The sequence below is a fragment of the Polypterus senegalus genome, chromosome 7, assembly GCF_016835505.1.
Source record: "Polypterus senegalus isolate Bchr_013 chromosome 7, ASM1683550v1, whole genome shotgun sequence".
In the NCBI taxonomy this organism is placed as follows: Eukaryota; Metazoa; Chordata; class Cladistia; order Polypteriformes; family Polypteridae; genus Polypterus; species Polypterus senegalus.
This window is the reverse complement of record NC_053160.1, coordinates 113,809,777-113,831,810: the sequence shown is the minus strand read 5'-3', so window position 1 is coordinate 113,831,810 and position 22,034 is coordinate 113,809,777. Positions and strand designations below refer to the sequence as shown.

The 22,034-nt window shown below is 38.0% G+C and overlaps 1 protein-coding gene across 1 annotated transcript; it reads left to right on the top strand.

Annotated features, from left to right (window-relative positions):
- The first annotated feature begins 17,010 nt into the window (after positions 1–17,010).
- Positions 17,011–19,265, top strand: LOC120532061. The gene is made up of 6 exons (XM_039757969.1): positions 17,011–17,215; positions 17,508–17,641; positions 17,769–17,905; positions 18,344–18,437; positions 18,547–18,876; positions 19,077–19,265. The coding sequence occupies exons 1-6, from the start codon at positions 17,185–17,187 to the stop codon at positions 19,263–19,265; spliced, it is 915 nt and encodes a 304-aa protein (XP_039613903.1). The 5' UTR covers positions 17,011–17,184.
- The last annotated feature ends 2,769 nt before the right edge of the window (positions 19,266–22,034 follow it).

Here is a 22,034-nt window from a genome sequence, read left to right as displayed (position 1 = left end):
AAATTAAAATTGGAAACAAAAGTGGATAATAATTAATTTCATTAGGAATGCGTTGGTATTTCAGTTGGTCAACTAATATTTCATGAGGCACAGCTCTTATCAGTAAGTATTAAAGATTGTTTTCAAGTGGCAAACCTAGATAGAACAAAACCGGTAATCAGAGTTGTAATGGGGATTAAAAAATGATCAGAAATTAAATATGCAAAGGAGACTTTAACTAAGTCAAGGACTGCACAAGAGTGTACTTATTTTCTGAAACACTGTTAATGTTCTTTTACTGTTGTGCATTTGTAATATCCAGCATTATTATAATTGTATGTTAGTTATAATATCTTTTAAGGGTAAGTGTTGCAGAAAGTATTCAGTAAATAAAGAAGAGTCTTGAGCTATAATTAGAAATTAACTTCAAAATGGATGTCCTTTATTTAAACAAACTGGTGGAGCCCCTTGTGCTCTTGTTCAAAGCAACATGGCAAAATGCAGAAATCTAACAGAATAGCTTTTTTATCACTTAAGTTATTTTACACAAGGCATTAAATTCAATGCTAAATTGTGTTTTAATATACATGTAATCATTATTTTACTGTAAAGTCTGTACATATGCTATAAATTAATATCTCTTTGCATCATTCAGTATTCTGATACTTATGTGTTTTTAACACTAATTATTCATTCCAGAATGTCTTAATGTAAAATGTAATTACACTTTTAAAACACTGACTGATCAGATAATGGACTAATTTATTTATACTTCTAATTTGAATATAACTTACAGCCTTAGGAAATTGTTTTTCAACAGACCCTCACATAAGTTAAAATCAAATTAATCTAATAGCTCTTAAAATGGGGCCTTTTTAAAATTTAAGACCGCGTGGAAGACAGGTGGCCATCTTGAGCCCCAAACCCCAGACACAACTGACAAGCTCACAGTCACAGGTTCAAAACAATGGATTTTACAATTATAAATACCTTCTAAAGAATACAAAGCCACAGTGAATTCTTCATTTTCTCTCTTCTTCATCTAACTCCTCTTCCTCCCACAAGTGTTGTCCTCTGCCTCCTGATTCTGATCTGGGGCCAAACATGGCCAGGACACCAACACATACGTGCTATCTCTTACAATACTTGCCCCTCAGCCACCAGTTCTATGAGGGTTTCAGTCAGAGTCGTAGGAGGAGGTTTCTTGAACTGTCCACACACCATGCTCCAGTAACAAATAAAGAGACAATTAATTGGAGGGCAAGGTTTCCAATACTTGTTACTGATTTCTTTCTGTGAGGGCTGCCTGTCTCAAGTTTGAACCCTTGACCACCACCGCAGGGGATAGTGTCTCCAGTAGTGACCCAATTTCTAACGCTCAAAATAAGAGTCCTTGAGGTTCAGTGCTTTTTCTAGTTCATCTTTTGAAGCAGAAAGAGATCTTGGCAGCGCCCTCCCCTTCTGGTGCTTTAACAGTTTTTTAACACTAGAATTACCAAAGCTTACGAAAACACTCGTAAATCCGGCTCACCTTAAACCTGCTTGCACCTTTCTGGCTTTTGTCTCATAAATGTGTTGATAAGCCCAAGCAGCAAACAGCCTACTATCCCATCCTCCCACTGCCGCAGAAAGTGCAAAAACCTCTCCCAGCTCAAGTCTGGTTTATCAGGGAGTAGTAGCTAGAAGTAGTACCTAGAGCTGTATAGGCTAAAAAAATATATTGTTATTTGGAACACATGCATTTCACGTGTGCTCCGTGTCTACAAATATCTATGTAAGTGTAGGATCACAGGAAATGCAAGAAATGTTGAACACATACCTAAAAGACAAACTTTTTCCATATTTGAGTACTAACGACACAATGTAGACATGAAGTGTATAACGCGTGAAGACTGAAGTCCAAATATCAAATAAACACTTTCACAAAAGGTATAAATATAACAGAACAAGTGCGCTTTTATTCAAGATTATAACCGAAGAAAATGAAATCGGGTTAGTGTGGGTCGTTATAGCGACTTCTTTGGTAGTACAGTGGTAAGAACGGCTGACTTCTATTCAAAGGGTTGCTGGTTCAAGCCACTCCGCATCTCAAAATAAATGTTTTTTGACCCCGGGATGTTAAATGGGGCTGAACACACTTGCATGCAAGGGCATACTTGGTTCCACTTTCCTCATTGACTTTCTATTGATCATAATTAGGATGCCGCATACACAGAAGTATAAAGGAGAGCATGAATGTGAAACCAAAGGATGACCAGAATGGAGAGTGAGAGTCAGCGCAGTGGAGAGGTGGCAGAAGTGTGAGTTGAACCGCAAGAGAGCGATGGGAATAGTGTTTCTAGAGGTGGATAATTGTTTGCTGAACAGTCTGGAGTTGCAGGGGCAATGGAGAAGCCTCCCAGGGATCTGGTAGACACCAAGATGTGTAAGCAAGGATGGAGGAGAAGCAGTCATGATGAGAGCCAGAAAGAGGGACAGCAAGATGCTGGCATCTTTGCAGGCTGCTGGAACAGTTAGGTGAACAGTTAGGTGAGCTGAGGAGACAGGGAGAGAAAGATGCTCTGTGCTGTGCAGATAAGTACTTGATGTCTGCTGGATAGTTTTATAATTGCAGTTTTTAACTTATTAATTGTTTTCAGCTCCACTGAAGAACACCTATTTTTGTTATGGATTATTTATTTATTTAGAAGCACTGCACTTTGAATTGAATACTGGACTATGTTTTATTGTACTGCAATTTGCACCATACTCTTGCTCTGATATGTGTGCTCATTGCCCTGGTCCACCTCGGTACATGCCTATCGACGGTCCTGTGTTCAGGAAGGCAACTGTAGCCAACCGGGACAGTCACAGAGACCAGCAAACATGACTTTACACATGGCCCACAGTTTATCATCCGCTTATTCTCCCAGAGGTTTAAAGTAGCTAAAACATACTTTTTGTTTTGGTTGAGAATTACCATTTTACAAGGTGCTATATCTTATTCTCCTTATATTTAGTAAGTAACAGAATATTTAATTTTGTTGTAAACATAATGTAGGAATAATGTGTAATGCCTACTCAGTTATTGGTTCTATGTCATTCTCAATCAGCTGGAGTCTCTTCTAGAAAGCACATTTAGGTAATCGTGGATCTCAAAACAAAGTCCAATTTTGCACCAGCATATTAGCCAATTCCAGAGCACCGGATTTCAATCGGCTCACACAACCCCAGATAAGTTGATCAGAATTAACATGCATTCATGGCAAAATTTACAAGCCCTTATGAGTTGATCACTGAACTGGCGATCAACCACGGAGTACAAGTATGAGAAACAGAGGGAAAAACCTTCATGTCAACAGAGGAACAGTTAAATTGGGCAGTGTGTGAAGATTATCAGTACATTCAACAAAAGAGGAGCAATGTACCAACTAAGGGAAGGGCGATGGCATGGAGGTATATCACTGAAAGAAAGAATTTATAAAACTGGTAATCAGAGAAATCTGTGTAAATTTTGTGTGGTAAACCGTTGCATTATGCAAAATGTACCCTTGCCGATATTACTTTATTTGAAATGTTATATGCCCTCAAGTATACATTATATTCTATTTTTGTAATTTCAATACCATCAAAAGAATGCCTTAAGCCTTTAGCCTTAACATTTGTACAGTAATTTTGTGTGTGGCATCTCATGTTATTTTAAGAATGGAAAAGAGGCCACATTGGTATTTGTACTAATTATTTCATATACATAATTGTTCATCATTCGTAAAAACCATCAGCTAAAAGCTTTACAATGCAATGCAGAAGTAACATCATTACTTTATTTTATTACAGAACCCCAAACTGAAACTGCTTTAATAAGCATATTGGGTACAGGCTAAAAAGACGAGTCTTCAGAGTCTTTGTAAAAAAGGTGAAGGACTACACATAAGGGATGAGGGTGGGCAGCTTATTCCACCAGCAAGTCTATTGTCAGTTATTATTGTACAAAAATGTCGTAGATGTTTAAACTCGATTGCCTTTACTGCAACTCTGTGGAATTTTATTGTGGCTATTTTTTTCTGTCTTTTGTCAGACTGTGTGTGTGTGTGTGTGTGAGAGAGAGAGAAAGACAGAGAGATAGCTGCCGCAACTTGTAAGTGCAGTTCTGCGAACGCTTTTACATTATGAGCAGCATCTTCAGTATTGCAAAGGAAACTGCCCTTTGTTGAAAAAAGCAAAAAAAAATATGGCAGAAAATATCCATGATTTGCATTGATGTCATTGCAAGATGAAAGCTACTCTTCCTGACCGCTTGAGATTCCCATCCACATTCAGATTCACAAAAACATGTTTGCACTCAGTACCTTTTCCAGTTCTGCTGACTACCTCAGCAAAGTTAAATTGCAAGGAAAATATGGGTTCATTGTCGCAGTTTCTCATCCTTAAATGCACCAGTATCTGGATTCTAATTTACCTGATGCTTCTCACCATGTAAACTATGCCCAACACTGAAGATAAGTGATTGGAACCACTACAGGCTCAAACCAGTAGCCCAGTAGCAAGAGTGACCCCACTCCTTGGGTCCCAATTATTCAGTCAACTTTCTGGAAATTCTCAGTCAGTAGGTTTTTTCGCTCACATTAAGAATACCTGCATTTACATGTAGACTTCAGCATTAATTTCTTTTTAGCTATAATTAGATTTCTGTTTATAACAAGAGATCCTGTTACAGCTGTATGCATAGGCGCTGTCTGTGGGAGGAATTGACTCAGCTGCCTCTCCAATTCTAAAGTTATGACCAAGAATTCAATGAGAAGTTAACTCTTTTTCCAAAAATGAACTTGTGTTTTACTATTAAAAACACTTTCTAGAATTTAATTTTGTATTCACTTCTCTTTACTAGAAAGTTCTTTTTTCTGTTTGGTATTTATCATGTCTCTTCCCATGCCTGCTTTTCTAGACGTCCACTTTAACTCTTTGAGGACTAATTACCTTTTCTTTTAGTTTTGGCCCAAGGATGAATATTTTTCCAAAAAACTCAGTTTTCTGAAAAGCACGCAAAGAAATGGATGTCAACATCCACCTCAACCCAATGCATCGACATAAGTTGAAACCCACTCTGAAAAAGTTTAATCATTTGCATGCTGCTGTTTTCTTCACCTTCCTCATGCTTAGCTCCTATGACATAGCGACTAGTTTCTTTAAATTATATGGACTAAATATATAGTACACAGCTGGAATCATGGTGGAGCTTTGAATGTCTGACATGGAAAAAAACTGATATAACAGTGTCTTTTGTGAATACTCATCTTTATTTATGAATCAAATTATAAACACGAAATAGAATGGATTAGCACAAATTCAAAGATGTAACTGTGAAAAACTATACTAAAGAGCCATAATCAAAAAATAGACATCTAAAAATCCAGAATTCAGGCAACACCAGATAAGCTGACCCAGATTTATTTTATGCTAGGCTGAATTATCATTAAAGGCTGAATTTAGCTAAAAATAAAATCAGGTTATATATATATATATATATATATATATATATATATATATATATATATATATATATATATATATATATATATATATATATATATATATATATATATTGTAAACAAGCTATATAGCAGACTTACACAGAGGCACGTGTTCACACTCAAAAGGGCTTTATTTTTCTTCAGCTGTGTGACACGTCTTCCCCGTGCCACACAGCCCAAACACAGTCCCAAACACCAACACACAAAGAAACCAAACACTTTCCTGCTCCACCACTCCTCCCAGGCAACCTCGTCCTCTTCCTCCCGATTCTGGCCTCGATTGCTGGGAGGCAGGCCCTTTTATGCCCCACCCGGAAGTGATCCAGGTGCCTGACCAGCTGGTCTTAATTGCACCTCCGGGTGGGGCTGATAAACCGTCCAGTGTGGTGGCTGGATCTCTGCAGCACCCCCTAGCGGCCACCCCATCTCCCAACCGGGCTGCTGTGGTGGACTCCATGTCCCATGGAGCCACGGGGAGATTGAGGAGGAATCCAGTGCCAGGAGACTGCCCCAAGCGCCCGGGAGGTATTGCAAAGTCCATGATGGCTCCCCGGACGTATGCATCAGAGGCGTCCCGGCCGGGCATGGGACCCGGCTGTCCGTCACAATATATATATATATATATATATATATAGTGGACATCCAGCCCCAGACAGACATACACCAGTATGTTCAAAAGCACACTCCTTTATTGCTCTAAGCACCACAATGCCTTGTCACCAACAACTCTTTCTTTCTTTCTTTCTTTCTTTCTTTCTTTCTTTCTTTCTTTGTACTTTTCCACGGTACCTCATGCCTTGTCGTGCGACATAAGTTCTAAGCTTTTCCGGTTTTGCAAACTGGCGGCACCCAGCCAAAGTAATGGTACTGTTCTTGTGTGATTACTCATTATTTTCATGACGCGGCTTTATAAGTACTCAGAAACTAACCGCATATTGTTTATTAGTGTAATGCATCTGATTGTAATTAACTCGTAACAATATAATGGTCCAGGGAACAGCCATAGTATTCCAAATACCATAACTGCTTTAGCGTTGTTACTCTCACTTCTATTTCTTCTTCTTCTTTCAGCTCCTCCCGTTAGGAGGATCATCTTTTTCCATATTTCTCTCACTGCACCACTCGGAGTATTTATATCACTGTATCTGAGTGTGAATCACAGCAGCAGCTGATCGGAAAGAGAATTATCGGTATACGGCATTAAGCACACGCTGTCTCTGCCACTGCAAAATGTTTTAAAGCCTTTCCTGTACGGACCTCGCGGTTCAGAAACAGTTTAATCCCAAGAACTTTAAATGCACTCAATCAATTGCTCCTTGTAGAACGGTTTGTACTTATAAGTACAATCACCCCACTACAAACTTGCACTACAGTTATAATATCTCACAACCTGGGCCACTTTATAAAGCGTATTTACATATGATGACGATATCATTTTTAAGGTGAAATGAAGCAAAATATGTTTGTTAAATTATACACATAAAACTTTAACTTCATTTAAATAATCTATATTCTTCACTGGGAGTGTCGTGAAGGATAGAATAATTAAACATGTACTATGAAGATATTTCAATGTTCTTTAAACGTTTTGAAGAATCGGCTAAGCTTACAGATGGCTTAACGTCTATTACAGAGCTGATTGTATGGCGATCGGTTACTTGGGGAAAGAAAAGCAAGGACTCTTGGGGCGGCCACGCCAATATATATTGAATATAAAACAGAAAGAGAAAATAACAACACAGCTAAAAACGCAGCGACAAATTTCGACAAAAGATAATGCTTGTCATGAGCACGAGGCTCATGAAACACATGTTTAATAATGTGCTTTAGCTCCTATCATCATGAAAATGACATCACGTATACATCTCAGTATTTTAGTTATTCAGAGAGCTGTAATATCACAAATGTAATGGACTCTGTGTCCAGTTGGAGGAAGAGAGCCAGTTTAAGAAGCAAGTAGTGATTCACACACATAGATCACATACGAGTAGAAGATCAAATACAAAACAAAGCATTTAACGTGCTACTTTAATTACGATGTAATTTTGAGAAACTGGTTAATTAAACGATTTTAAGATGAAGTTTATAATGTTCTACTAAATGACAAAATAAACTACGTGATTAAAGTGGAAAATTCGAGATTAAAGTTGACATTTCGTGCTTTTTCCCCACCGTGTGCCTTTTTTCTCTGTACCCTAATAAACTTTCATATGACACTCAGAGCCTACAAGTCTTCTTTTCACGACAACTTTGATATGTGACTTCTTTTTTATTTCCGGCACTGTGCGATTTTGTGAATGTGAGCTTTCAAGTTTCTCCAACACGCTATGTCACTCGATCAACTTCATTTTGTTGATTATACCACGGTTTATTTGAACAAATAGTATGTTTTTCCTTTGCCTCCACTTCATATTCGCTGAAATTCTTATATTTTCCCCGTGCTTTTCCCATTGTCTTTTCACAGAAGGCTACGCTTAAGGGCGATTTATATTGATTTGCATATTCAAATAGGCGTAATTCTGGGAGGATTTGGGGCATTACATAATGCGCGTGCACGTGCGTTAGTTTTCACGCTGATTGGGATTTATGTAACGGAAGGACGTGGAAGTTGGAGTACGCACAGATTCCTGCATCTGGATTTTTCTGTGCGTAAGCACATTTCGGCTTTTGTGCTTACGCCATGTTATAGTGCGAGTTCTACGCACGGCGTTATACATGAGGCCCCAGGTGCTCCGCCTCTGATGGAAGTGTCAGGAGAGTACCCGGAAGCACTCCGGGTGCTCCTGGAATTCCTTCCGAATTCCACCCAGGGTTCCATAATTGTCCAGGCATCCCCTGGCGGTGGCCATGTGCTCCCATTAGGGATAAGCTTCTCAGCTCTGTTCCAGTGGGCCCCAAGCAGACCTGGGCAGCTGCCCTCTCGTGGCCCGGGGGAGGTATCGTCCCTCTCGTGGATCATCCGGGCTTTCCGGCTGGGTAGGGTCCCCAGCCGTCTGTGATTATATATATATTACAGGCTTCTGGTCAGAAAGAAAAAAAAGAAAAATTAAAAATAAAATAATTAAGTACCCCAAAGGAAAAATCTTTATTCGATCTTTATCAATTTATTTAAAGATGAATCCCCCAAAAACTAGTTATAGAATTGAACCTGTGGAAACGATCAATGATAAGCAAGAAAACAGTAAACCCTTGCATAGTTTCAGGGAATTAAAGTATAAACTGGAACAAAATGTAGGTTTATGCTGACATTTTCCTTTAAATAACTAATCTGGATTCATCACTTTAAAAAAAGTTAAATACAATAGAGGATTCCCAAAAATGCTGAGCTCTAAAGTTAGTTTAGATAATAGTTCATTACTTTTAATTAAAGTCTTGAACATTTTCATTAATTGTCTTGCATCATGTAACATATTTAAGGGTCAAAATCAAATGTTAAGTATGTGTTCATCCTTAACTTTTATGAATCTTAGAAATCTAGACATTAATAGTTGGTCTGAACATCAACTAACATCCATAAGAGTAAACCTTTCAATACCTTATCCAGTGCATTGTTGCTTATGTAAACAAGTCTTCCTTTTAAAAATGATTCATAGCTTTGGTAATATAGAATATAAACATACTAGCCAACCCGCGGCGTAGCATACGCCGCATCATTATCAACGTGAACAGTCAACGTGGCTCACAGCTGCATGTGGACTGTAGCACAGACCATAGTGAGTGAGGATGTGTTTGGTGATGTGTTGGGGGTGGGCACATGATCAAACAATGTGCATGCCTCGAGAGCGAGGGTGGACGTGGGAGGAGGGTGAGAGTTGGCGGTCAGGGCTCTGTCATGCGTTCCCCATGACGCGGCAGGATGGTTAGAGTGGGCGGTCAGGGCTCTGTCGTGTGTACCTCATTGTCGAGTGACTTGGTCAATTATATATACAGTGAACCTCGGTTCACGACCATAATGCGTTCCAAAACTCTGGTCGTAAACCGAATTGGTCGTGAACCAAAGTAATTTCCCCCATAGGATTGTATGTAAATACAATTAATCCATTCCAGACCGTACGAACTGTGTGTAAATATATATTTTTAAGTTTTTAAGCACGAATATAGTTAATTATACCATAGAATACACAGTGTAATAGTTAATGTCGTGACGAAAAATTCATCATCAGAAGGCTTTTTATCTAAAAATAAAGGCAATTAGGACTTGAGATAGACAGACAGAGTTTTAAGGTTTTATTGCAATAAATCAACCACACGGACTCAACCCAATTCGGCCGAATGAGATTGAGCCCCGATCATTACAGCCATTGAAGTTTTTATAACAACTTCTTATCATTTTGGCTCATTCAATTAGCTCATTCTGCACCTCGTTTTACTATCCATTGTTCCTCTTGGTGTCTGTTTGGCTTATTTTGATTGGTCTAAGACTGGGTGGATGGCTTCCTCCCAGTAACTCCTCTGACTACCCTCTACTCCTGTCCGGCTGGACCTTGAGTTTCCATGGGAACCCTTATCATCTCCTTACTATTCCTATCACTGGCCCCCTTATGGAATGTGTTATTTTTCTATGCTGTTCCCATTTTCTCTCACTGGCCAAGGCATCAATTCCATATATGGGTTTCCTCTCTTAAGCCTTCCAAACTTTTTACAATAGTGACCTGAAGCTTTTAAGCTTTAATTAAAAGAAGTTTAGTATGTGCTTTCATTTAATCATTGCTTGATTTTTCTTAATTTCTACACTAAAGTTAATTGCTAATATATTCTTATAATATTTTTGCTAATGCCTGCATTTACTAAGATTTTCTCTTCATGCATTAGGTCAGCGTGACCCTGCTTATAGTAAAAGCCTTTCTGCTGATTCAGCATCCCATCTGGTTCCAGAGGCCTCTTCTCTATGTTATTGTTTCCTAGCCTTGAATCACAGGTGTTCTCAAACTCTTATCCTGTCCAACACTGGTCTCGATGTATCAATTAGCTGTTGTTTTCTTTACTTTGGAAATTTTAATGTAAGCCTATAAAATAATGCAATATAACTGGTTTTTAGTTAGATATTTGCTAGACCTATCGTATTTGCTTCAATATTCTAATTTATGCTTAATCTAATGTTTCAGAAGCTTTTAATTACTTTTTATGGCTCTATATGCTAATTTGCTATTCTCTTATGCTAATAAAAATTTTTTCTTCTACATTAACTAAATGTAAAAACATTGAATAACACTGAGAAAACCTTGAGCAACAGAGAAAACTAACACTGCAAGAGTTTGTGCTATAGCGCTATGAACCACTCGCTAAAAACACTTTTTTTAATGAGTTTTAAGCACAGGGAAAAAATGAACATTTGAAAAATCCGTAATTTAATAAACCAAGAAAAGTAACATTGCAACAATGCAAGTGCGCGCCTGTGTGAGTGTGTGTCTCTCGCTCTCTCTCGCGCGCCTTTGTGTGTGTGTGTGTCTCTCTCTCTCACGCGTGTGTGTGTCTCTCTCTCACGCGCCTGTGTGTGTATCTCTCTCTCACGCGCACCTATGTGTGTGTGTGTCTCTCTTGCGCGCCTGTATGTGTGTGTTTGTGTCTCTCTCGCGTGCCTGTTTGTGTGTGTGTGTGTGTGTCCTTCTCTCGTGCGCCTGTGTGTGTCTCTCTCACGCGCCTTTGTGTGTGAGTCTCTCTCTCATGTGCTTGTGTGCGTGTGTCTCTCATGTGGACTGTAGCACAGACGAAAGCAACTGAGGCTGTGTTTGGTGAGTTGTTGCGTGCGGGCACATCAGCAGGCAGTGCACATGCCTCGAGAGTGACAGTAGACACAGGAGGAGGGTTACAGTTGGTGGGCGGGGCTCTTTCGAGCGTATCCCATGGTCTTAGAGTTGATGGGCGTGGTCCTGTTGTGCATATCCCATGATCTTACAGTTGGTGGGCGGGATTCTCTTAGAGTTGGCGGGCGTGGCTCTGTGAGTTGGTGGCCATGGCTCTGTCTTGCTTGCGCTCTCTGTCTTGCATACGCTTAGTGAATTATATATATAGATTAAAAAGTTCTGAAGATCTGAAATGGTGTACAGGCACCAAGGTTAGGTGGGTTAACATTTGATTTCCTCAGTGAAGGTTTGGCACTTTTAAATCCCTTGATGGTTTGGAGGTTTGTCTTTCAATAAACATTTGCTCAGTATTAATAATATGTTTTTTATTAACTGAGTTTCCCGCTCTGTTATTATTTTAGAGTTACTAATATGGTGCTGTATACAGCTTGATTTTACCATACTAAATTTTAAGAACAAATGTTTAAATGTATAGCCTCATGCCAGGAAGCTTGATGACATACAGTATTAGCTGGTATTGCTGCCTCAAAGATTCAGCATGCTGGACTCAATTATCAGAACTAATCTGTCTGTGTGGAATCTGCATATTCTCCTCACTTCTGTCTCGGATTTTCTCTAACTACTCCAGTTTCCCTCTCAGACGCCAGAGAACGATATATTAGGTTAATTTGGCAGCTGTAAATTGGCCTGCTTTCATCAAGGTTGAGTTGGCCGTAGGGCTTTGTGATAAACTTGTAGCATTGCCACATAAAAAATTATATATTTTTTCCTTCTTTTCTCTATGTAAAATCCTGTTGTCATTTAAAAAATACAGAAGATAAGATAGGCGGGTTGAATAGAGAGGACCTTTTGGGAGGTACAGGGCTGTTATTTACAATTTCCAGGAGTGCCATGGAAACAGACACACTATTTAAATAGAGGCGGGAAAAGGCAGGAAGAAAAAAAGAAAAGACAGCCTGAGTTTTATGGCGAAGGAGGAAAGGACATAACCATTCTAAGTCCAGGAGAAAGATTTGTTTTCGGGGAGCACCACAAGTCAACTGCAGTCTGGGGTGGCCACCTCGAAGTTTCCAGATACACTGAAGATACCAGGAAAAGGATCGAAAACAGTGTGAGCGGTAAATCTTTTTTATTCTGGGATTGGCATGCCTGATGAACTGGACTATGGAGCAATAGTAAAACGAGAAAAACACTAAATCAAAAGGACGGAGGGGAAAGTCTTGGAAATATAATTTCATGCTTTTTGTTCATATATATATATTGGAAGTGGGGGTGTTTTAAAAGTGTATTAATTATAGTTTGTTGTTTTTGCATTTTTTTTTTCCCTGTGTGGGTTTGTTAATATTGTTTTTATTATTATAAATCACCTTTCGGCGCTCTGGGAAGGGGTTAAAGACAGTTTGAGGTTGTCCTGCAATCTTCAGTTAAACTTAGTAAAGTGTAGCAGAAAAAATCGCTACTGAGTTGGGTTAAGCAAAACATAGGATGTTATGTTAAACTTGTGCTGTTTATTTATTGTGATATATACATCACACAAATGCCACAAATATTAAGACATATTTTACATTGGCATGTTAGATTTCCTAATTATGCATCACTCTAAATATTACAAAAGGGTTGTTTGTATTTACCTTTAATATTCTGGAACATAATTCAAAGCAGGACAGATAAAGAGCTTTTCAATACCTTTTAACAATGTCAGTTCAGGCTGTTCACTTATGCCTGTAATTAAGTTGTTCATCACTTACTGTATCTGCTGCTTTTACACCTTATAACTTAAGAAAAATCTTTTAGATCTTTTCCTCACAGAAATCATTGAAATTTGATATTGTATTACCTGCTGTGAGAGCTCTCCATTTAAGGTAAACATCTGGAAAGGCAGAACTACTGTATGATGAGATCTATCCATTATCCAACCCACTATATCCTATCTACAGGGTCACGGGGGCCTGCTGGAGCCAATCCCAGCCAACACAGGGCACAAGGCAGGAAACAAACCCCGGGCAGGGCGCCAGCCCACTGCAGGGCACGGACACACACACACACACACACACCAAGCACACACTAGGGACAATTTAGGACCACCCAATGCATCTAACCTGCATGTCTTTGGACTGTGGGAGGAAACCGGAGTACCCAGAGGAAACCCACGCAGACATGGGGAGACATGTAGTGTAACATGTTTCCTAACTGCAAGGCAGCAGCGCTACCCACTGCACCACCCATGATGAGATCTATACAGTTTATTCCAAAAGTGTACAAAAATCAACTTTCACTTTCTCTGTTTATGGTTCAGATGTTATGAAACACAATTTCTGCAATAGACAACAATGCAATGTATTTATAACATAAGGATTTGAGAAGAGGAGAAATGACAAGGTTGCGCAGTGGTAGTGCTGCTGCCTCGCAGTTAGGAGACCCGTGTTCGCTTCCCAGGTCCTCCCTGCGTGGAGTCTGCATGTTCTCCCTGTGTTTGTGTGGGTTTCCTCCGGGCGCTCTGGTTTCCTCCCACAGTCCAAAGACATCCTGGTTAGGTGGATTGGTGATTCTAAATTGGCCCTAGTGTGTGCTTGGTTTGTTTGTGTGTGTCCTGCAGTGGTTTGGCACCCTGCCCAGGATTGGTTCCTGCCCTGTGTTGGCTGGGATTGGCTCCAGCAGAGCCCCATGACCTTGTGTTGTGGAATGGGGATTTTTGGTCTTTATTTCCAAGTTCATGCAAATACTAAATTCAGCTGTTAAGGTTACTTTATCATAGTTTACCATTATGTCTTATAAACTGTTTGTAAATTAAACTATGAATAATGACAATGACCCAGGTGGTTTGCAAATTAGTATTAAAATTGCCTTGATTGTTGTTTAATATCCTTCTAATGAGCTATTTTTGAAAAACAGAAACTAAAAAATGATCTTAAAATGATCCAGAATTCATGTGTGGAAAATATATTTATATATGAATAAAGGCAGCAAAAGCTGTATTTCAAGTTATACTAAATGTTTAATGGTGAAACATGTTGTGAGATGTTATCAAATCTATATAATAGAAGAAATCTAAACATGCAGCAATGAAAAAATATTTGTGAAAGGGGCTTAAGGAAACAAACCTGTTACATGATAAGTATTATAGCTAACTTCATGAAGTTCTTCATAATCCAGATTAGAAGAGATGTTCACATCTTGTGTTTTACTTGAAGGCCAGAACATTAGAGCAAATAAGCAACTTTGGACAAGAGCACAAAGCAATACAGGAGACATTTTGAAGTCTATCTTGACCTGAAGATCATGGGCTGCTGCAAAAGTAGAAAAGAGCAAAAATAAAACACTACACATAATCGTGATGAGGTAGTCTATGAGCAACAGATCCTTGCACAAGTAAAAAAGGTTAAATGCGCGAAATCTTAAAATACTGAAGTTGCCTCTATCATTTAAGAAAATAGAGAAATGCCTGAATCTAATATCATGAATAAGTCCATTATTATTGTACATGAATGTAAGATGACCATCAAAATGAATATAAAGCCATATAACTGGGAAGTGTGATTAACAACATCTAACATCCAGTATACAGTATTAGTAAGACAAGAGTAAGGTTTCTAATTTCAAAGTGCTGTTTAACTTGAAGATAAAGAGCATATCATCAATTAACTCTATTAACATCTTTCTTAAAGTGCTGAGCTACTAACACATACATGAGAAACTTGTTATTACTCTAGTGAAAAGCTTGATAGTAATAGATAAATATGCAAAAAGACTTTCCAAAGATCTAATTTAGAGAGCAAGTCAACATGAAAACTAAAGCAAAACTAGCACGAAAAAAGAAATAGTCAAAACTAAGAATGTTGATGAAAATTTGAAGCTGTGTTCCAAGTCCATTATCCTAGTTCTATATAAGGTTACAGAGTTTTACTGTTTTTTTTAGTTTGAATCCAAAGGAAGGATGAGGAAAATTGGACACTACAATCTTTTCAAGCATATGGGTGTGTGATGCCCTGTACAATGGCACCTTTACACTTAGCATGGACTGTGGGCATCTGTAGTTGTACCCATGTGAACAGAGTGAGAGGACAGTCACAGACACAAAATCTACTAAAGAAAAATATTAAAGTTAAGAAGCTGTTAATTAATATGTGTGCTGGTTCATAGTCTTGTACCAAGTAATACATTTTCAATAAAATCAGTCTTGTGCACTAACACAATCAAAAAGTAAAATGCATATATAAATATAGATGAAAAAATTGTCTCAGGTTCTTTCACTCTTTATCCTCTTGAAATAACTCATAAATCAGAGACTTCTCTAAGCACCTCAACCGGATATTAATTAGTGCACACCACCAGCTACCGTTACTGCCTCTCCTTTGCAGGAATTTCAGAGGACCTAAACTTTGCAGGCATTACCAAACATCCTTTCTCATCATGGAACTGTCAAAAGTATATAAGGAATCAAACTGAATTTTCTATTGCAACTGTAGTGTCTATACTTTAAATGTTCTTATCTGCATTTCAATAATAAATCAGAGGACTTAGCCTCAAATTCTGCATTATCTTCTTCCCCTATTATGGAGTTTGTGAGAAGGTTGCCACATGTCAGCCAATAAAACACAGCACATGAACAGAAAATCTCTCCCTTGTTAGCACTTGTAGTATATTAAATATACTTGCGGGAAATCTGTAGCCAATCCCAGTCAGACAACCCTCCAACCCCTCCAATGGGCTAACGTACCACCAAGTTTGCATCGTTTCATTCAATCTTCTAATTACAACTTCTATGTCTTAGAATCTTAATTACTCACATGTGTTCATGCCCTCATGTGGAATGGATTGATAGTCCTGTCTCGTTACCAAAACCATCTTCAAGGAAAAACTCCCCTGGCTTCTTTCTATGCCCTTAAATGGCTTCATACTAACTGGCATCTCACCTGTCGCTCTTCTAGTGCAGGTGAAAGAGCACCACCAGTGTGTCAGCACATCCTATGGATGTATATACAGCCCAATAGGGCACTTGTGCTCACACACACTCATGCACTACCTCAACGCACAAAGCACACCCATGCAGCTTTCCAACAACATGTGCTGACATCCCATGCTGTACCTGTGCAGCTGTAAGGCATCCTTCACATTCATTCCATGTAGCACCATACTTCTTCCATTCATTGAAGTATGTACAATTTTTTCCTTTTTTTCACACAGAATGGTTAACCAGTACTCCCAGGCTCACGATTTCTACCCAATAAATGAAGAACCCATAATGTGGAATAATAAAACATTTCTTCATGCATATGCGAGTAGACATGGGCCACCACTAACTGGTAATTGGTATGCCATCAAGGCGTATCTGATCCATTGATAGTAAATTCTCAGCAGCAGCAAAGGGAAAGTGAAAATATTATTTACCTTGAAATCCAAAAAAGATGGGTGCGACAAAGGGTGTCTAGGTGAAAAGGTGGAAACCTATAACCTAAGAAACGTAAATGGTGCCAAAACAGGGTGAAAGAAGATGATGTATTAACAAAAACACAGAACTGTAGGTGGCACTAGACTGATGGGACTATATTGCCCGGTATACAGTTCACATGTGGGCCTCATTCTTTAATGGCTCTTCTGCCAGGTGGCACCCAGGACTTTTTTTTACTAATAAATGATTGGATAGCTATTCATTTAAATTATGAAAACAGTTTAAACATCTCAGGATAAATGTTACATTGCATAACTGTTATATTGAATTGACCGAGTTTTCAAAACAAGCGAATGTAAAAGTGATTGTTTCTTTTACTTTATATCATTAAGTGGTGAAAAAGTTCGGGCTCTCAGAAGATCTAATTTTACATGTTTGCGATGACACTGGAACAGAAATCGACGAGGAAGTGTTTGGTGAAATAATCAAGTTAAAGCCAGAAATGTGTTACATTGTGAAAGACGTTGGCGCTGGTAAGTAGAGCCCTCTTGGTGTCCCCACAGTAGAGTCTTGTGTCTATCGGCTTTTACTTATCAATGTACTGCTTCAGCGTTTCAAGGTGATGCATTGTAAGAGGCCTGAAACGCCATTAGTGTATCGCGGCCACAAACTTTTGTGAATACTTGACTGTCAGGCTATTTAATTACAGAATTCTGATGTTTTACTAACGAGTATTAAATGTGTTATTGTTAAAAAAAAAAGGTAGAAACGCTTTGAGTACAATGCCTTTAAAGTATCTGAATTTTATTTTTTGCGTTTATTTAGAATTTCCTTTGGCACACTCATCCCCCAGCTCCTGCACTGACACACTTTCAGTATCTTCAGCAAGCGAACAGGACGCAGGCCCACCAGCAAAGAGGACGCAACTTTCACCTGATAGAGCCACAGATGCTAAAGAGGTATAGCAACAAATTCATTTGTTTAATATGTGTTCATAATATTTTATATGTTGATTATGTGGTTTCTCATTGTAGAGTAGGATCTTTAAGACCTTTACTTTTTGTCAATACCCCTGACTTTTTTTAGCTTGTTAAAAACATTCTAATGAAGAAACCTGGCGGAGAAAAAATAATGCAAGAATACTGGGAAAAAAGAACACTCAGTGACTGCACAAGGAGACAGCTCATCAACATGTTGGTTGCATACATGACAGAAGAACAGGGGTACGACTATATCTTAAGTTACATAAATATATACTTAAATATAATGCCCTGGACAAGTGGGTCAAGAAAATGGATGGATGCATGAATGAGTGGATGTAAAGAAATGTCAGTAGATTAACAGTTCCATTTAAATGTAGTATATTGTATATTTTATCTGGGGTTAGTTTTACAATATTTCTGTTCGAATATAAATTAAAAAATTCTGAAAGTTCTCCTCTTCTGTGGGTACTCAAGTTTTCTTTCCACATGATGTTCATGTTAGATTAATTTCCAGTTATAAATTAGTCTATATTGACATGTCTGAGCATGCCATGTATCCGGTAAACCAGGATAGGCTGATCCCTTGCATTCCCAAATTGGATTTAGTGGGTTTGATAATGAATGGGTAGATTAATGCAATAATGTGTGATCAACTATAAAAATATACTTTTTTTTTAGACGAATTCCAGCAAAAGAAATAAGAGAAAAATATGCTTTAGGGATTGTTACTCTTTTTCCTTCTCTTAAGGATCCCTTTTCCACAAAAGGATATGTAAGTGACCAAAATCTTTTTTTTTTCTTACTGGCATACTGTTTATTATGCTGTAAAAGTTTTAAGAGATGGCATATATAATTGTTTGCTTTTTATTTTATTTTTTAAGGAACATTTTTATGATACAGAGAGTGGTACTGGTTACCTTGCTTGGCGCCTAAAAACAGTGCAGCGCAAGACTTTGTTTCAAAGCAAGGAAGTAAAAGAAAATATAAATGGAGGTCCAAGTTCAGTGAGAGAAATTATTCACCCAGAAGAACAGCTAACTGGAGACAGTTGCAGAGAAGCAGTATCTTTCCTGACTCATTGTTCAGATAAAGTACTCATTTATGAGAAAATGAGAAAAACATTTCAATACCGCCAGCAACTGGTGCATAACCCAGAAAAAATGACATCTGTACTTTCTGTCTTTCCGAAATTTTTGGATACAAAAGGCTTGGTATGTTATAAGTGATACAAATGAAAATAATGAACTGTAGAGTAACTTTTTAAAATTTTACTTATCTATCAGTTTTATACATACTTTGTAGTCAGTTGATTTTTTTTTCTGTGTAACCTTTTATTTTAGTCAGTGTCATCTTAAAAGCATATGGTGTGAAATAATTGTGGTTATATGTATTCTGTTTTAATGTGTTTAAGGTAAATCAGGATTTCAGTCTTTTATTTGGCTCTGACACATCTTCCAAATTGCTTGAGAAGTGGGATACCTGCTTTAAGTTTAAGATTATTAAAGAAGCGAGATCTCTGACAGGTCAGATGGCTGATTTGAATATTCTGCTGAAGTGTGCAGAATCTACCTTTGATTTTGAAGATCACGAATCATCATGATTTTTTGGTGAGTAGATGAATGAATAATGATTAGTGAAATGCTGGGGTGTTGTAGCAAACATCACCCCAACATCTGGAAATTAACCAAAGTATTCATTTTAAACATGTTTAATACCCAGATTGATATACTTGAGCATTCATGTTTTTACTGTGGTATTTTTAAGAAACTAATAGTGTGAATTTTAAAACTCCATAGGTTGGGATGCAGACATGGCCTCAATTTTATTATTAGTCTATCTTTTGCCACCACCGGCTGGAGGAAAAAAAGTGCCAAAAATCACCTCTAGTGGGGCAGTTGACCATATGGTACAGTTTCATAAGGTATTTTCTATTTTTATATTAATGAACTGTAATGCATTATGTCTATTATTAAGTTAAACACTTAATAATTGCTTGTATTTTTTTCTGTCAGTCATGCTGCAGTATTGATGAACACCTCGGCCAAAATGAAGGTCGGCAGCCTTACCTTCTGGCAGTAGGAACAACGAAGGCCAAGATTCATGACTTTTATATTGTCCTGGACAAACAGCTTATACCATGTCAGGCAAGAAGTTCTTTGGGAGCATTCGATGAGCTTTTTAAAGCTCATTTTGTATTCAGTATTTCCTATGATAAGGCCTTAATCAATGTATATACATTCTTGCAAACAAATGTTTACAACATTGATATTGGACATGTGAGGGAATCACCAAGGGTTAAAGAATTAAGAGCAAAAATATTGAATAATTAAACTAATTGATTGCTGTTCAGTCATCATACTGACAAATATGTTAAAGTGTTTTTCATGCTTGTTGTCATATGCAGATAGCAATGCATTAATTAGGCATTTGAAAATAGCTCATGGATATTACCCTGGTAAAAAGTTAAGACTTACTTGTGCTCAAGAAGGATGCTCTCGGATATTTTACTCATATGCCGGATTTAGAAAACATCTCAATGTCGCCCATGTAAATGATACAAGACAATATGTTTACCCTGAAATTACACACCCATTGAATTCTTCTGAAGAAAACCAATGTGTTTGCTCAGAAATTACAAATGTATTTAATTCTCCCGACAAGCATGATGCAAGCATAAACACTAATATTTGTGTAACTGAGACTCCCCCAACTTGTCGCGTTACAAATGACCACCTTAAAGAAATGTGTGCATCCCTAATAGCAAAGCTGCAAGCAAGTGGTACCGCAAATAGTATTATATCATCAGTAGTGGGGGATATGGAAGAATTTGTTAATGAAATGCAATTTAAAATTAAGGACGACAATTTGGCTTCACTTGCATCACATAATATAAATGTATCAGATATAGAATCATCCATTGGAAGTATTGATAACCCCTTCAGTAGTTTAAATTCAGAAAGGAAACGAACAACTGGCTCAAAATGCGGCTGCAAGGCTTCTAACTGGAAGTAGCAGAATCCAACACATTTCACCAATTTTGAAAACCCTTCACTGGCTGCCGGTTAGATTCAGAATCGATTTTAAGATTCTCCTCCTAACCTATAAGGCATTAAACGGTCTAGCCCCCGCCTATTTGAGTGTCTTGCTCCATTGTCACAATCCCCCTCGTGTTCTTAGATCCACAGATCAGCTGCTCCTAACCGTTCCCAAGGCACGTTTTAAAGCTCGTGGTGAAAGGGCTTTCTCCGTCTGTGCACCCAGGCTCTGGAACTCCCTGCCCTTAGTGGTTAGGCAAGCGCTTCAGTCGCCACATTCAAATCTCGCCTAAAAACGCACTTCTTCACATTGGCTTTTAATTCTTAACCTGTTTCATTTTCCACTTGTCTTTTGCTATTTTCTCTATTTTATTTGGTCCCTTGACCTGTTTTTAGTATCTCTGTTTTAATTCTCTCTTAATGTTTATTTTTAATATTTTGCTTTTAGTCCTGCTTGTTGTAACTGTACAGCGCTTTGGTCAGTTGTAATGCTGTGTTTTTAAGCGCTCAACAAATAAATATGGTATGGTATGGTATGGTAAGGTATTTTACTAAAAAGTGGGGAGTAATTGAACCCATTGAAATCTCTCTTGGAGTTAGGTATGATAGCAGACGAAATCCAAGAACAGGTACTTATGATCAGGTTCCTGTAACTGATAAATTTATATATGTTCCAATTTTAGAGTCAATAAGATTTATTTTTAAAAACCCTGACATATGCAGTATGTTTCTTGAAAGCAGAAAAACAAAAGATAACATTTATGCTGACTTCCATGATGGAAGCTACTTTAAGACCCATCCATTGTTCTCTCAAAAGAAAAATGCTTTGCAAATCCAGATATTCTATGATGATTTTGAAACAGCAAATCCTCTGGGTTCTAAACATGGCATACATAAGATTGGCTGCTTATACTTTGTTCTCAGAAATTTCCAACCAAGGTTTAATTCAGCTTTAATGAATATTCACTTGATTTCAATTTTTTCACTCCCAAGATGTTAAAATGTATGGATTTGATCCTTTTTTGAAGCCATTAGTTGATGATATTAAAATTCTTGAAAGTAGTGGATTACAGCTTTCTTTCTCCCAGGAACCAGTGTTTGGGTCCATATCACAGGTCACCAGTGATAATTTAGGGATGCACACAATTCTTGGCTTTGTAGAGTGTTTCAATGCCAGCTATCACTGTCGTCTCTGCTTGACGGACAAGGACCGATGCAAAACTTTGTTCAGTGAAGATGAAAGTGATGTCATCTTACGTGACAAAGATTTGTACAGATTGCATCAAAATGATTTAATGAGGGATCCAGGGTTAAAATCGTTGTTTGGATTGAAA

Coding starts and splice junctions, on each gene's coding strand:
- LOC120532061 (XM_039757969.1), top strand. CDS start 17,185: ATGTGTTACATTGTGAAAGACGTTGGCGCTG. Junction 17,906..18,343: donor TACATGACAGAAGAACAGGG/GTACGACTATAT, acceptor CTTTTTTTTTAG/ACGAATTCCAGCAAAAGAAA. Junction 18,877..19,076: donor TTTTGGATACAAAAGGCTTG/GTATGTTATAAG, acceptor AATGTGTTTAAG/GTAAATCAGGATTTCAGTCT.